Below are 17436 nucleotides of genomic sequence, written 5' to 3'. Positions count from 1 at the left end.
AATCATAATAGTAATAAACAAATATGATGTTATTTTTCGTCGAGCATGCAGATGAGTGACAGAAGGGCTTCATTAGTTGTTCAGTCTGTCGCTCATAGCAGGATGACATTGAGTGATGATGGTTTGGGATGTGCTTGTTCAAAGCGCAACTTAATTGAAATGTCGATTGCTGAGTCAATAAGTGAATGACGTAGGTTATTTATGTGGACGTTATAGTTAGTCTGCTATCTATTTAATTTGTCTGATATGTCATCTTAACCGCGGCAGGCTGAATGGGTCTTATTCTTTATCTTCTTGTTTTTATTCCTTAGAAATATCTTCAACATGTCAGTTTGTGAGGGCAGCTGATGATCACAGACATAAAGCTCAGAGATTTTAATGGTTCTGGTGCCGCTGTGCCCGAGACTGATATCAGACAGAAATGACCATTCTGCTCCAAGGAGCTATTTCTCATGTCCTTAATAACAACTTTTAAATCTCATCCATACCATTGGCTCCGTGTTCTGGACATTAATGTCAACACAGTGGTCCTGTAATTGCATGCAAAAAATTATGAATAGCTATCTCCAAAAAATGAATGTACCCACACGGGCATAACTATTCATCCTGATGTGCGTACTGCTTGTGCGTCGTGCGCAATTCTCTCCAAATTGCGCGCTTGATTCACAGCCCACCCTGCTGTCCTTCGGGAATAAATCGTTCCTGGCGACGCACACTGGATATTCACATCATTTTAAGATCCAATTCAGGCCTACCTTTTAAGAATATATATTTTATGTGTGCACTGGATAAGCTGACCTGGCCGCTCCACTAACCGTGGACCGTTTTGTTTGCAGTTGAATTATTCCCCAGCTGGAGATCAGATAACAGAGGACTGATGGCCACGTCTGAACCGAGAGCCGCCGGCGGGGAGCAGGACCCCAACTCCGACAATTTAAGACCACCGTCCACAAGTACGTCCTCACACTCTCCTCTCTCTGTTAATAACACAGATCGATCCCCGGGGGTAAATTCTCGTTAAGACTGTCTCTCTCCGGAGCGTTACGGAAACAGCCCAATGGAGCTGACAGGGGACTCGGTGCCTTGCTCAAAGACACTTACGCAGTGCGATCTAGTGCCAAACACGAAGGCTTGGACTCAGTTCACCCCCACACACCTCTGTCTGCCTCCCTGCCCCTCTCTCTCCCCTCCTTCCCTGTCTGATAAAAGCGAGTCTCGCCGGGCCATTTGCTGTGTGGGCTCCGTCGTTAATCATTCCGGTTAAAAACAGAGCCATCACAGCTGCCTGTCGCTGCCTGGAGGATCAGCGGCGCGCACAGAGCAGTGGACCCGGCGCGGAGATAACGCGCCGTTAAGGCACTGAAGAGCATTTATTGATATAGTTGTTTTTTTTAAATAAATATCCTGTGCATTTTCCTGTCGAATATATACCACTGATTTGTATATTTCCCCCTTATTTTCTTGCAATAACGCACCAGTTATCTGGATTCAATCCTGTTGTTTTAAATGATTTCGGCAATTTTCGCAAAAATATACCCCTTTTTTAATTTAAGATGATTTATTTCTGTCATAATTCATCTTACCTCGGTCCCGACGAGGCTTCAGGCCCTCGCGGCTGGAGGCTGAATACATGAGTCGCTCTTGGAGAAATATTTTACTGCGAATATTTTACTTTAAAAAAAAAAAAAAAAAGTGTCTGAACCTATTTCCGTGTACATTAACCTCCAGGTTAATTAATCATTTTAAGGCTTTGTTGCATGTACAAAATCGACCCCATTATAGTGCACTTGAGCAGCCATCTGCAGAACAAGGCGGGGAGATAATTACAGGTTTTTGTCTGCGGCCAAATGTAAAAGGAAATAAGCTGAGAGACAGAGTACAGTGCACTTTCATATTTTCTGTCTTTATCGAATGAACCTTTTTTTATTGAACCATATATTTGTGGCACTAAACATTATTTCTACTAAAATATCAGAGATGTGACTTTGTATGGGAGAGACGCCCATTAAAAGGAAGATGTTTGTTTTGTCTGACTTGCTCGTGTACTGCTGCTGGATGTTGCCATTATCTCTCTGCCACGCTCCATCTCACGCCTGGCGGCTTGTAGTGTCTGTGCGTGCGTGTGCGCGCGCGCCTGTCTCTGTGTGTGTGCCTTGGCCTCAGCGCCTCGGGCTGTTCTCTTTGTTTCTCTCGGAATGAAATTGCTTCAGTAAATTTAAATACTTGTTTTTGTTTTGAAACTTTTCCATCAGGTACACTCGTGCGCTCTGCATTTTTCTATTCCCTCTGGCTTCTGCTCCATCTCCGCTCACGCATGTCCACGCTCAGTGTAGCTCTGAGTGTGTGTGTGTATGCACGATGTGTGCGTGTGTGTATGTTTGAGACGCACTATACTGTAAGTTTCTGCATCAAGCCGGCCATATAGACTTCCTGGCCACAGACATTACCAGCTCGCTCCAGTCACATACTGTGTTTCACTCAATTAATTTCTGCCCTCCTCCGTGAGCTCATTTCACGGGCGTTAATTCCAGTCCGCCCCTTGGCTGGGTGTGTGAGCCGGCGTGCGGGCCAATGTCGGTGCCTATTGATTGAACTTAAATCGGAAATGTTATAAGACTCATCCCCTTACGGTCAGTGGGTGCTGTGGTAAATAAAAAGGTGGATAAATCCTCGGTCAACAGAGGCAAACACAGCCCACATCGAGCCAAAAAAACGGAGCTCAGAAATTTAATTCCCTCCACATGAAAGTGTTGAGATTCACACACCTGGCCAAGATGCCGTCCGCATCACGCTTCCACTGTGCTCACATGTGCTCCACCAGCTTTCTGTCCATCCTCCGCTCATCCTCGCTGTCTCCGCGGCCTCAGACTCAAACGTTCATTCTGTTTTAGCCTACGAATACGCGTGGATGCACGGATGCACGCGGAAACTGGGGATGAAGATCTGTGGTAAGTTTTTTCTGGGCACATGAAATCTTTGACTCCTTTAAACATGCGATATTTTTCTGATCACATTTTTTTTTTTTTTTTGCATCTTTAAAAAACGCCATTTGGTGAGGGGCGTGAATGTATTGTAACATGTCTCCATAATATTCCACTGGGGATGTGCATTCTTACCTTTACTCCTTTATTTATTTTTATCATTGGATGGTAATTCTTTTCTCTTTTTTTTAAAAAAATAATTGAATTCATTTGGAGGCCTGAAATAGGCCATGACAAGGGCTGTTAGAGCAGGGCCATCCTCGACTGCCACAGTGTGTTTCCATCTTCTAAAGGTCAGCAGACATTAGCCTTTAGGTCTGTTGATGAGAGCCCCCCGACCGCCCCTGATCCCCCCCATGTCTTTTCCATTTCACCACCAAGAGAAAAATCCTCCAGACAGGCCCGGACATATAGGTTATAAAAACCCTGAGCGTACCTTAAATTAACCTGTAAATAAAGGAGTGTTTTCATCTCCTATGAAAATAAATTTCATTAAAACAAGGAATACAATTTCTCCTTCCTCTGACAGCCTGTAGAATAACAGATATGACGCTCCAGGGAAGGTGTGCTAAAGGGCCACTATGTTGAAGATCATATTTATAATATTGATGAGGTAATACTGCAAATTCAAAAATATAAATTTTTCCATTATTGAATAAACTGGCTGAAAATAAGGTCCCCAGAACACTGTTTGAAGCGAGAAAGGTGGCAGGGTCCGCCACATATAAACAAAGTATGAAACTGTGTTGTCCTTTAAGGTTAGTTTGTTTATTCAGTCACTAAAACAAAGACAGTTTGTTTATTTGCATTTTTTTTTTTCAAAGATTCAAAAGAAATCACAACATTTGAAATGTGTTTTTCTCGCAGCTGAGCAAGGGGAAATGAATGTAGATGTGGTCCATTCAAACAGGATCATTTTTGGCCTGTGTGTTATAGCAAACAAACAAAAATCAATTAAGACCAAAGGATCGAATAAGTTTGATTTTGGTTGGTCTAAATGACATTTTAATGGACTTTAATGGAAATTGACCGGACACATTGCTATATGGGGTATATGGTGATCGTAATTGATTTCGAAATTTGTAATTTATGACTTAATGAGCGAGCTATTATCGAGTTTCCATTGAAAAATATGAGACGATATTTTACACTATTACATACACCGAGGGTGTGTTACTTCCACGTCATGTGCGCGCAATCAGGCCCACACATTATCCTGCAGATATGGAGGGTCTATATGCAGAACACTGATCAATCATGGAGGTGAAAACACTGATGATCTGCGGGGGCAGACCGCCTCAGGGCACCGTGACTCCTTCATTAACCCCTCTTTACAGGATGTGTATTTATTGGCTGTATGGGTCATCACCGCGGGCTGTCCTGCCCACTGAGCCGATCAGGGCCGGGTACCTCTGGGTGCTTCCTGACCAGGGTGTGATGTCACAGGGTGGGGCGGGCACACACACACACACACACACACACACACACACACACACACACACACATACACACGTGGATACTGGTGTTCCCTCTTCCTTGTGTGTTGCCCACATATATAGTTTTGGCCTCGACTAGAAAAGCATTTCTGATGAAAGGATTCAGAGCATCAGTAGCTGACTTTAAAGACAACATACGCGCATATTTGTGGAATAAATACCACTGAATTTAAAAAAAAAATATTATTCTTAAAGCCTGTTTTTATTTTTTTAAATTTCATCCGTTTTGGTCTCATACTTTGGTGTTTCTCCTGGTGTGTGGGATGGAGATGTTTGGTGATAACTCCTGCCCCCCGCCGTGTAACACCTTAGGGTTCCTGCAGAAGAACAACAGCCTGGACGACAAGGGGAGGCTCGCGGGGCAGAAGAACCTGCTCTCGTGCGACAACAGTGACAGGGACGCGCGCTTCCGCCTCACCGAGACCGACTTCTCCAACCTGTTCGCCAGAGGTGAGCTGACTGACTCACCCCAAAACATAAACATGGCTCCCTGAAACCATTTCAGTCCGTGTCAGAGCTTCACTGGAGCTGCTGTGGTCACATGAGTCTCATTAGTAGAAATAAAATCGACTGTTGGGCCTTTTGTCGAAATAAAGCTGTAAAAGGCCTCACAGGTAACAAGAGAAGCTGTTTACTATTAATGTCTGTTATTTGTTATCTTTATGTCAGATAATGTAGGCTACAACATTGTTAGCATTTTTCTTGAAAACTTTCTAGACGAGGACTAAAGCTGGAGGCGAACTGTTTCTAGGTTTATCTTAACACTTATTTGTTACTTACATTTTTTTTTTACCAGTATTTGGTGCAATTATTCTGATGTAGCCTAGTTTTGTAAGGTGTAAAGTGTAGCAGCCTGTCACCTGTTAAGATGTGGGGAAAGTCAATGCGTTTCTCAGCTCAAAAGCCGGCTGCTAGCCAAAATGTTAGCTATGACGCAGTTACACATGATATTATTCTGGCTTTAGTAACGTTAGTGTTGTTAGCCCATGTTAAAAATATAACTACAATATTGATTTATTAGACATAGGTCACCAACAGAGAAATGGGACTTAAAATTTGGAGCTGAATGTCCAAATGACCGAGGTTTTCTGAAGGCTGCTCAGTTTAATTAGCATATTTAACTAGGTTATAGCTAACATTAGCTAGCTATTGGAATGGAAGGGCTACAATAAAAAGGTAAAGCTACATCCCCTCTAACTTTCTCTAAAAGTAGAGCTAAATTAAAAGGGTAAATCTTAAATTCCCACCACCTTTCTCCTGCTAGACTTGCTGCCAGCAAAAAATGGAGAGGAGCCCACCATACAGTTTTTGCTGGAGATGGTCGACATCCTCACCAACTACGTCAAGAAGACTTTCGACCGCTCCACCAAGGTGCTGGACTTCCACCACCCCCACCAGCTCCTGGAGGGCATGGAGGGCTTCAACCTGGAGCTGTCCGACCAGCCTGAGTCCCTGGAGCAGATCCTGGTGGACTGCAGGGACACGCTCAAGTATGGCGTCCGGACAGGTAGGCAGGACAGGACACCTTCGAGGTCGAGCTCTGTCTGAAGGGGGGAGGTCACCTAGTTTTAGATTTAGTAAGCTGACTTCATCTGAGGCCTTTTGAATAATTCATAGGGTGGCATAATTACTTTAAATAGCGAAAGGATACTGAATGTGTGGGGATAAAACGCAAGTAACCATCTACCTTGTCAGCTCAAAATAGTTTTTTATTAAAAAAAAATCTGCAGATGAAACATACAACCAGATACAGTACATTATTATTCAAAGCATATTGTAATATTAGTGCTTTTATAATATGCTTTTATGATACTTAACCATCTCTGAGAGTATCTTAAAAATATTGCTGAAAATACATGCCCATTTTATGAATTTCATGTCAATTAATATAGGCAGTTTTACTGCGCAGAGGTGAGTTAAACATAAACCATTAGAGAAGAAGCTTGTTTGCCAGGTAGTGTACAACCTATTAGGATGACTGCCTTATTTATTGCCCCCTTGGTAATTCAGTTGACATCACTTTTCTTTTCCCCTCGACTTATTAAAGCAAGTGTTGCCTGAGGGGATCCTAACACGGGCTGTTTCAAGCTGTTAAAAACGACAACGCTTAACCTGTCCCTTGGGTATAATATATCATGCAGGGTCTACTGTGTCTACAACTCAACACCAGTTTTTATCTGGAGATGTGGTGTGGGTTTTTTTTTTGTTTTTTTTTTGTGCTTTTCATGACATTTCTGTGGCTGAGTCCCACAGGAGGAGCTGTCCACGGTGCTGAAATACAAAGCTGATCTTTTCTCTCCTCTTTCCTAAGCAGCACTGTCAGTTTGTTTAAAATACCCACAATAATAGATTTTTCTTTTCATATGTGATGCTTTTATTATGAAGTCGCTTAATATGACTCATGTATTTATTATGTGAGGCATACAGCACCACCTCCACAATGTGCTTACTGTATATCCATGACTGCATTCAGGCTCCAGGCCTGTTGATGGTGACTGTGTGTGCAAGCACCCTAGAGTCTAAATGGCTGTCATATAGCCTTGTTACCAGAGTAATTATGGTACACTGAACAGTGCTATGTCAGGTCCCTTAGGTTTCATGGCTGACCAGGGGAGTACAAAATGAAATCTGTATAACTGTGAACATTTGAACAACTAACTGTTCCTTTATTTTGTTTCATTTTTTCACGGTCAGATATAGAAAACCAGCTTTAGCCTGAAGGGCATAAAGCTTCTGTCCACTCAGGACAAAGCATACACTGTATTCTCTTTATATTACACATGATTCCCTCATAGAGGCAGTGAAGCCCTGTTAATTTGAATGCAATAAAGATTATTGTGTATATTTTTCTATGTTTAGGTCACCCACGATTCTTCAACCAGTTGTCCTCTGGTCTTGACATCATCGGTCTGGCCGGAGAGTGGCTCACCTCCACTGCTAACACCAACATGTAAGTCACACAGTATGCTTCTCTCTTACGTGCATGGCACATACAGGGGAAATACCTCTATATGTCACAGCAGGACAGCTGGAATTTCCAGTTTGTGGGCCACTGGAAAGAGCCCCCAGTCATCATTATGAAGTCTCGGTGGAAATGCTTATGGTATACCCCTCAGCCTGCTCCACAACTGGTCACAGCAGCCTCTGAGGGCAGTTATATAAAGTGTTTGGTTTGTCCTGTAGAGACTTTGTATTGACAGACGGCAGGCTGCCACTGTGCTGTACTGTATATCGGAGGCAGCTCAGCCCCAGGGGTGGTTAAATTGCATATTGATCTCGGGTCACAGTTACATGGTGGCCCAGTCTGATAGAGGGCATGAACCTCATCCACATCACACACCCTCAACACAGATACACACATGAAATCAAATACACACGTGTTGTTAAGAAAACTAAAACTCCCTCACTGGAACAGAATGAGGAACGTTGTACAAATACTGCTGTACAATATCAAAATATTGAATACAGACACGTGCAAACGTAGACTAACACTTCTTTGCTGAAAATGAACAAGTCTAATATTTACAGCTCTGTCAATTCATTTTCAGTGGAGGGATAAATTAATTTGTTTAAGTTGATTAACTTGTTGTAATAAGAAAGAATTATTCAAAAAAAAAAAAGTGAATGCCTTATGCTCAATGGAAATCTACAAAATATATCTTCACAGCCATAATTACAGTATTAAGACCAGAGAAGAAAATGTAGGGCTACAACTGTATCATTTAATCTGCCAGTTATTTTCTCAGTTTACTGATTATTATTCAGTCTTTAAAATATCCAAAAAGGTAAAAACTGCCACACATCCCTATTTCCAAAAAGCCTGAAGTCACATTGTCAAATGTCTTGTTTTGTTTGACCAACATACCAAAACCTATAATACTCAAATTACTTTCACATTAGACAAAGAAAAGCAACAGCTCCTGGTATTTTTGCTTGAAAAAACAAAACAATTTATGAACCTATAGATACATGTTTTCAGGTCTACTCTTATGCATGAGAAAGAGAAAAGAATCAGTCACTTAAACATCTAAGTACAACAAATCTGCAAGACATTGATGTGGAGACATGTTGACATTTCGGAGTTTCATTGTACAAACTGACATAAAGCTGCAGAGACAGCAGGACCTGCACAGTGCCAAATGACCACACAAGACAACTGGTGGGCAGAGGAAGATATACACCGCTCATATACACTAATTGAGCATTCAGTATTCTCTAACGATTCTGGCCTCTATCATTTCTCCTAGACTGGCTGCTAAAGAAAAGATCAATGCAAGGATAATAAACCAAAAGCTAAAGGAAAATTGAAACACTTAATTTACCCAATTTCTCAAAACATTAGCTTAGGAAACCACCCCCTCATAGGAAAAACTTTCCCATCTCATCTCCCGGTTGGAAGAATGCCCCAAGAGACAGGGCCATTGAATTCACACACTCACGCACACTTTCATAATGACACACAGATACACACACACACACACACACACACACACACACACACACACACACACACACACACACACACACACACACACCAGCTCTGGCTGTCCCAGATACAGCAGCTAGGGTTTCCAGTCCATTGACTGCAGGCTCATTGAGAGCTGGTCTTAGCAGATAGGCCAGCTGGGCCCCACACTGACACACAATGTCCTCCGGCTGCACAGAAAACCCTGTCACACTGTGGAAACTGGCTGCTTCAGCTCCCTGCGGAGTGCTCATTCTGGCTCTATTGTCCCTGTGGATACAGACTGACTCAGTGCTCCTTTGAGGGGCTGAGAGGGGAGTGTGGTAGGGGGTCACGGGGTTAGTCACATAGACACACACACACACACACACACACATGTTCAAACACAGACCCACGCACATTGAGTGCCCTTGATGACGATAATAAGGGCATTTAGGGGCCGTCCCTGGAGACAGGCAGGTGACTGAGGGGTAATTTTCACCCTGAAAAGACCAATGATTGGCTCTGATTGTGATAATGATCACCATTATTGTCATTACAGCGTGAAATGGCTCACAGAGAGAAGGAGAATTTTAAAAAGATGCGCTGGCTTTGTTCCCTTTCTGCTGTGGTTGAAGTAGATTTTAAGATGAAATGAAAGTGACACATCCAGGATATTAGGCATTTTGTGTTCCTCTATATGAATCATAACTCCAATATATCAAAGGACACCATATTTCTGAAATTAGGTCAGTGAGAGGCTACAGAATGAGACCTTTAGTCTTCTTTGTGATTTTATCTGTAGCTGTAGCTGTTAATAGCCCAGCAGTCACAATCTGGTGTAATGACTACAAGCTAATGTTCCAATCAAAGCCATCCTGTGGGTGAGTCCTCAACAGGAACAATTACACAAGAAAAATGTTTCTGTTTTTTAGTGTCTATCTATCCTCGACCAGGGCTTTCACTCTCTTTTCCTTTCTGTTATTTTCTGCCTTCTTGTTCTGCTTCTTTTCTGCACGCTTCCCTTGCTCTGCTTCCACATCATCCTCTCCTCTTCCTTTGTTGTCCTCTGTCACAGTTTCCTTCAGTGCATTGTTTCCACACAGCCCCCTCTCCTCTCAGCCTTTATCTCTCCTCCTCTCTCCCCCAAGTTACGAAATGCCTCAGCCCTAGTTTAGATACCTACAGAGAGGAATCGAAGAGGAGGGGAGATAATGTTATTGTTGTTTTAGATGGTGCTGGTGGTGGTTGATGATGGGAGTGGAGGACTGTTGTGTAACTGGCCTCGTTAAAAGCAGGGTAAACAGGGATCAGTCCTAAGGGTGTGTGTGGGAGGAAATGAGATGGCCTGTCAGTTAGCAACGAGAGCAAACGCTTCAATCTCACTGTAAGAGTTTTGTGACATACTTTACGTACTTTAGCTTCTCCAAGAGTTTTGCTCTTTTGCTGTCCATGGAGCTACTTGTCGTTTTATCTTCTGTTAGCCGACAGAGAGGTCACAGACACATCCAGCATTTTTCGAAAACTGCCGTCTTTCTCTCATCTCTCTGATAATTCTTCTTTTGTTAGAGATATTATTTTTTTGTCTTTTAATCTTTCTCTTTCTTTTAATGAAAGAATGAAATTAACAATGATGGTGCCTTCCTCTATTTCTGAATTTTGGGGTCAAGGCTGTTATCTCTTTAAAACACTCTCTCTGCCTATCTTTCTTCCTCTCACACACACACATACACACATTCACGTCCCCTCAGCCGTCAAATCAGCCCCATTCAGAGCCGCCGCTGAGATTGGCAGGATTGACAGATAGCCATCAGAGCTTTGTGTGCTTTAATTAAACTACTGAGTGATTTTAGAGAGCATTTGAATATGAATGTTTGCTGCCCGGCTCCTATCAGACACTTTTTAATTAGCGCAGTCAGCACAAGCTCCAGTTTGTGCTCTGTGGATGGAATTATAGTGACGCTAATGAAAAACCAATGACTGTGTGTGTATGTGTGTGTATGTGTGTATATTTGGGCTTTCTGATTTGCGTGTGTGTATAAGAATCTTCTTTTTTTCTTTGTTCTCATGAAGCAGATGTTATTGACTCAACCTATAAAGTGATGATGTTTTTGTGATATGATTGACAGGTTCACCTATGAGATTGCTCCAGTGTTTGTGTTGATGGAGCAGCTGACTCTGAAGAAAATGAGAGAGATGATTGGTTGGCCCGATGGCGAGGGGGATGGGCTCTTTTCACCAGGTTAGTCAATGAATGACAGCATCGATATACAGAGCTGCAACCATTAGTCAATTAATCGATCAAAAGAAAATTAGTTGTCGACTATTTTGATAATTGATCAATCATTTAATTCATTTTTCAAGCAAAAATGTCAAACATTTGATGGTTCCTGCTTCTTAAATGCGCAGATTTGCTGCTTTTCTTTGTCATTTATGATCGTAAATGAAGAGTCTTTGGGTTTGGACTGTTGGTTGAACACAAAAAAGCAACCGAAGACATCGTTTTGGGCTCTTTTTCACATTATTTTGACAATTAGTTTCATGATATACCGATGAATTGTGAAAATAACCTGTTATTTTGTGTCGGATGATGAAAAATACTTCACCCATAAATAGAAAGCCAAATGAATTGTTATAATATCACAGTAACAGAGTCATGCACCACAGTAGATGTGTGATTGCTGCTGTCCAAGGTGCTGATGTGTGTGTCTCTCCTCAACAGGGGGCGCTATCTCCAACATGTACAGTGTGATGATCGCACGTTACAAGTATTTCCCAGAGGTCAAGACCAAGGGCATGTCTGCCGCTCCTCGACTCGTCCTTTTCACATCTGAACACGTACGTGACCATGAATACACACACACACGCCATTTTAAATGTTCTAATAAAGCAGACGCTATGCTTCAATGGCTGTAGATTGAGGCCATCGGAGAAGTCCGGTAATAATCAGCAGGAAATGGCTGCTTTAATGGATTCTGTACCTACCTTTGTCTTATCTACCTTTGTCTTTAAAACATTGCACAGTTGACAACATGACATAAGGCAAGCCAAAGCTTAAGCAGCAATTAGCTTACAACATCTCCACTGTGAATTTAGCTCTTACTTCAATAAAAGATTAATTATATATATGTTATATGTGTGTCCCTATAGAGCCACTACTCCATAAAGAAGGCTGGAGCTGCTCTCGGCTTTGGTAGTGAGAATGTGATCCTGCTGAGCACAGATGAGAGGTGGGGAACTCATATTAATAATGTAAAGCCACAGTTAATATAATAAATGTGTAAAATACTGTCTACAATCTATGTGACATGTTGTATGTGACGATAATATGATGCTCTTTCAGAGGGAGAGTCATTCCTGCAGATCTGGAGGCCAAGATCATTGATGCTAAACAGAAGGTCAGTGTCACATTTCCTTTTTCTTTCTTTTAGTTTGTTTGTTTGTTTGATTCATTGTTTTTTCAGTCTTTAGCAAACCTTTTCCCCTCTAACGGTCATGTGTGCTGTCTCTACAGGGTTATGTGCCATTGTTTGTAAATGCCACAGCTGGTTCGACAGTGTACGGTGCATTTGACCCAATCAATGAGATCGCTGACATCTGTGAGAAGTACAACTTGTGGCTCCATGTTGATGTGAGTAGTTGACATTGGAGCAGTCGCTGTAGTATCTTGATAATAGCAGTAGTAATACTCTGTCCTTGCGTGCATACCCTTCAATAAAAGTGGTCTCTCCTCAGGGAGCGTGGGGTGGTGGACTTCTGATGTCCAGGAAGCATCGCCATAAGCTCAGTGGAGTGGAGAGGTAAGAACATGGGAGTACTGTGAATTGTTTATTGAAGAAAATCTTTAGTGAAACAACCTCAGTACATGAAGACATATATTAAACTTTGCAGGGCAAACTCTGTCACATGGAACCCTCACAAGATGATGGGCGTGCCTCTGCAGTGCTCTGCAATCCTGGTCAGAGAGAAGGTACGGGAAACACACACACAAGTGAACATTTTTACCCCTTTGAACACTTTATTTTGAAGGTTTTATTCCTAAACTGTGCGTTGTACCTGGATAATTGTTACGACAGGAAATTCTTTTTGAAAATGACTACGATACATATTAATGTAACCTTTTATAAGAAGTCTGTGATTGTGTTACATAGGGCTGGTATGCTTTGAGCAGGAGATAGGTTAATAGTGTGTTTGTGTGTCTGTAGGGAATCATGGCAGGCTGTAACTCCATGTGTGCCGGCTACCTGTTCCAACAAGACAAACAGTACGATGTCACCTACGACACAGGGGACAAAGCAATCCAGTGTGGCCGACACGTTGACATCTTTAAGTTCTGGCTCATGTGGAAGGCCAAGGTGAGACTGAGGGAGACAAATACATCATTGTCATGGAATTGTCATGGTGTTATCGTAGCAGATGCTGTAGCTTTATGAGATTCTCTTTTTATTGTAATTATTTCCTTACCGTCCTTTTTGTCCCTGCAGGGCACCATAGGGTTTGAGCAGCACATTGACAAGTGTCTGGACCTGTCTCAGTACCTGTACAACAAGATCAAGAACAGGGAGGGATATGAGATGGTGTTTGATGGAGTGGTGAGCTTCTCTAATTTTGCATTCTAGCATTGTTGTTTCAAAGTCTTAGGAGCCGTTCAATAAGCTCTTCTGGCATGGGTTGAACAACAAAAAAACAATTGTACTTTATTTGTAGTGTATTTAATCTTAGAGCTGCAATGATTTGTCGATTAATCGATTAGTCAATCTAACGAAAATTAGTTGCAAGCTATTTTGATAATAGGATCATTTCAGTCATTTTTTTTTTTTAAGTTCAAATATTGGCTGGATTTAGGGTCTTAAATGTGAGGATTTGCTGCTTTTCCTGCCATTTTTTGACTGTTGGTTGGACAAAAGAAGCAACGTAAAGATGTAATTTCTGCCTCTCAGAAAGTTTGAAGGTCATTTTTCACATTATTTGACATGTTATAGATCAAACAATTAATCGATGAATTTAGAAAATAATCAGCAGATTAATCAATTACTAAAATAATCGTTAGTTGCTGCCAAAATTCATTCACAGTCAAATTTTATGTTTACTAAAATTGGTATCTCTTCTCTGTTGCAGTATTTCTCTCACTGTCGTTCCTCATCTTTCTTCAGTTTCTTTTTGTTTGGTGTAAATGAAGACAGATCCTGAAGTGTGTGTGTATGTGCGTATTAACTATGTTTATTTCTTTCTGCAGCCTCAGCACACCAATGTTTGCTTCTGGTACATCCCACCCAGCCTGAGAGGCATGCCTGACGGTGATGAGCGGCGGGAAAAACTCCACAGGGTGAGACACCTGTCGATGACTGTTATCTTTTACTCTATCAACTTGCTCATCACTGGTTACCTGTGCCCAGATAACTAGTATCTTCATACAATGAATGATGTTTTCATGAACACTAGCTACATGAGACTCTCTCCAGAAACGCGAGGCTCTAATTCATCATTTTTTTGACTCCACCAGGTGGCTCCAAAGATCAAGGCCATGATGATGGAGTCGGGGACAACCATGGTGGGCTACCAGCCTCAGGGCAATAAAGTCAACTTCTTCCGTATGGTCGTCTCCAACCCTGCGGCCACCCAGTCTGACATCGACTTCCTCATTGATGAGATTGAGAGGATGGGTAACGACCTGTAGACTCTCATCGCTGCTGTAGTGGCCAGATGGCCGACCTCCGGTCTTTATCTGTTGTATTTCCAAGGCGAAAGCCAATAAGGTGAAACATTCACAATGCTGCAGACAGAATAATGATAGGACACGTTTTAGGCTCTTTGAAGCCGGTTGACGTTTGAAGCATTCTGACTGTTTCTCCAATGAAGAGAAACTTGCAATGAGTGAGACTTTAAGTTTCTTACTTGCTCGTCCCACATTGTTCCTCCTCTAGATAAAATAGTACTAAGTATCCGAAGGCTCCAGGTACAACAAACATGCTCTAATGTGTGTGTGTGTGTGTGTGTGTGTGTGTGCTGTGGAATCTTGTAACGTGTGTGTGTGTGTGTGTTATCTAGTTTCTGTTCCGATGTAGTTTGTCTTTTAATGTCTGTGTGTGTGTATGTGTGTGTCTGAGTGTGTGTTGGTGTGTATGTGTTCAAACACTGAAAGGGAGAAAAGCACAGATCAAAATATAACAAACTATCATAAAATTACTCTGCTGTATCATATATTTGCTACACAAAATTGAATCAGTGGTGCTTTCAGCTGTACATTATATTTAATCTCAGTGCACCAACCTATTTGTCCTTACCAGTGTCCGAACCCCTGAAGCAGTGTGTGTGTGTGTGTGTGTGTGTGTGTGTGCAGGTGTGCGTGTGGCACACTGAGTGTACCCTTTCATGTATTTTAGGCTAGCAGTATGATAAAAATAAGCTTATTATGACCTTATGTGCACACCGTAGGAACCAAGTGTGTTGTGCTGAGAGGTTTTAGATAACCTCCAGCAGCTGGTCGACAGTCTGCAATATTTTCCCTCGTAGAAGTTTAAGATAAAGATTTAAAATGTCCACAGTGATCCCGAGTCTGTGACGACTTTTAACTAATAAGACGCTGGCTCGTTGTCTGTTTCATGCAATCATGTGATGCTCATATGTGTTTATAACATTGTTAGAATATTAAGATTTGATTATATAAGAACAAATATTTATTGCATTTCCACTGTTTGCAGATTCAGGTATTTTACTGTAAATGTATCTTTATGTGTATTACATGGTAATACATTTGTAAATGTAATCACAGAGATTTGAGTAAAGTTTATTTATAGTGATTTTGTCAGCCAAAGAAAGAGAACCGGGAACAGAGCAATCCATCGTCCTTCATTTAAAACTTCTTAAAGATTATAGATGTTTGTAAAATGTGACCTATTGACCCTCGACTGCGATGCAATTTCTATAGTGTGTTTCTTTCTGTGATTGTGAGTCTTTTTGACTGAATGTTTTGAGGCGACTGACTGGCCTTCTGATGAGATTAAGAATGAAGTCTGTATGATCCTCTGGCAGTGGTGCCGGTCTGTTATTTTAGAGAGAAGCACAAGGATGTGAGAATGTACTCTCCTCTAGAGACTGGAAGGAAGAAAGGATTGTTGTATCTGTCTGAATCCTAATGCATTTACTGTAATATAATATATTAATTGTAATACATATTAACTGTATTCTCAGTGTTATGGGAGCTCAATGGAATATCTTATATAAAGAGTTCCCGTTTGTGTCTTTGCACAATGTTCACCTTTCTTTCTTCCATTGTAAATGGATGTGTATTATGGCAGTATTATATAAGACTTCTGTTAACAAAGTATTTAGGGTATCTAGGGACCATATGTGAATGGCACAATTGCATAAATCATATTTAAGGTAATCTGTGTATTGTACGTGGCCAATGACTCCTGTGTGTGACCAATCTGGTTTTTTGACTAAGCCAACTGTAAGGGAACGTTTCCCAGGAGGTTTTCAGTAGGCACTTTAACAGAATCATACTATCTCTAAAAAGATCTTTAATAAAGTCTATTAAAGCAAAAAAGTGGGTCTGACTTCTTGAACACACACAAACATCTCTACCAGTTTCTTTGTGGCTCCTCAAACTGCAGGATTCAACAAAGACAGACATTTTATTTTTGTCTATAATCCCACTCTGATATTCTTATTTCAGTAGCTACACACACACACACACACACACACACACACACACAGACATACATTATTGCCTCTTTGCCTAATCATCCTGGAGAAGGCTTTGTTTGGCCCCCAGCTGTGCGTAGAATTGGCTGTTCTCCAGCGTGAAACACTCCTCTCCTATCAGCTCCTTTTCTCCTTTATTCTTTCCATTTCTCCTCTGGCATCTCTTCATCTCACCACCTCTTCTCTTCTATTCACATTTGCTCCTCCCTTACTTTTCATAATTTTCCCCCCATCTCTTTTCCCGTCATTCACCTGTGAGTATGATGTGGTTCAGCCTCACTAAGCCACCATTTCATGGAGAAACAAAAGCATTAGTTACAGTGTTTCATAACCTTTACATGGAGGGCAGAGAAATATCAAAGAGAAGGCTGGCTGCTGAGTGAGGCTCAAGATCTATAGTGAGCTCTGCAGTGAGGATGTGCTGCCGGCGCCCTCTGGTGGTGAATCTGGCTGCACAACCATCCAAAGTCACACATGACTTGTGAAAAAGCACCTTATATAAAATACTTTATGAGTCAATGTCAAAGTACTTCATGTCTTCTGTATTCTTCTGTGTTTGGAGAGGAAGTTAAATGCTGCTGACTGTACTGTTTTGTTATTACCCAACAAGAATAAGTTGGTGTTCATCCAAGAGCTGCTAGTGGACATGATCGCAACTCAACTGCAGAGCTGTAAGCACTGATACACACTAGTAAACCAACAGTGTATTATAACAGTATACTGAAATTGTGTCAGACAAACTTTCTTCATGGCAAAGAGAAGCTTGACTTATACAAAGCTTTGCCCTCTGCCCCATATACGCCGTGAA

General features: G+C 41.6%; 1 protein-coding gene across 1 annotated transcript; it reads left to right on the top strand.

Annotated features, from left to right (window-relative positions):
* Nucleotides 1-877: 877 nt before the first annotated feature.
* Nucleotides 878-14598, top strand: LOC141016792 (glutamate decarboxylase 1-like). The gene is made up of 16 exons (XM_073491337.1): nucleotides 878-953; nucleotides 2892-2948; nucleotides 4790-4927; nucleotides 5742-5984; nucleotides 7337-7427; nucleotides 11051-11163; nucleotides 11644-11759; nucleotides 12072-12151; nucleotides 12265-12319; nucleotides 12436-12552; nucleotides 12657-12721; nucleotides 12813-12891; nucleotides 13127-13276; nucleotides 13406-13513; nucleotides 14158-14247; nucleotides 14425-14598. The coding sequence occupies exons 1-16, from the start codon at nucleotides 878-880 to the stop codon at nucleotides 14596-14598; spliced, it is 1752 nt and encodes a 583-aa protein (XP_073347438.1).
* Nucleotides 14599-17436: the final 2838 nt, after the last annotated feature.

This window comes from Pagrus major, chromosome 21, assembly GCF_040436345.1.
Source record: "Pagrus major chromosome 21, Pma_NU_1.0".
Taxonomy (NCBI): Eukaryota; Metazoa; Chordata; class Actinopteri; order Spariformes; family Sparidae; genus Pagrus; species Pagrus major.
Note: the sequence above shows the minus strand (reverse complement) of the source record. Positions and strands in the feature narration are given on the sequence as shown.

Bases quoted from the DNA above. Each gene is read 5' to 3' on its own strand.
- LOC141016792 (XM_073491337.1), top strand. From the start codon at position 878: ATGGCCACGTCTGAACCGAGAGCCGCCGGCGGGGAGCAGGACCCCAAC. The intron at 954-2,891 runs GTACGTCCTCAC...ATTCTGTTTTAG, and splicing joins TTTAAGACCACCGTCCACAA to CCTACGAATACGCGTGGATG. The intron at 12,722-12,812 runs GTAAGAACATGG...TAAACTTTGCAG, and splicing joins AAGCTCAGTGGAGTGGAGAG to GGCAAACTCTGTCACATGGA.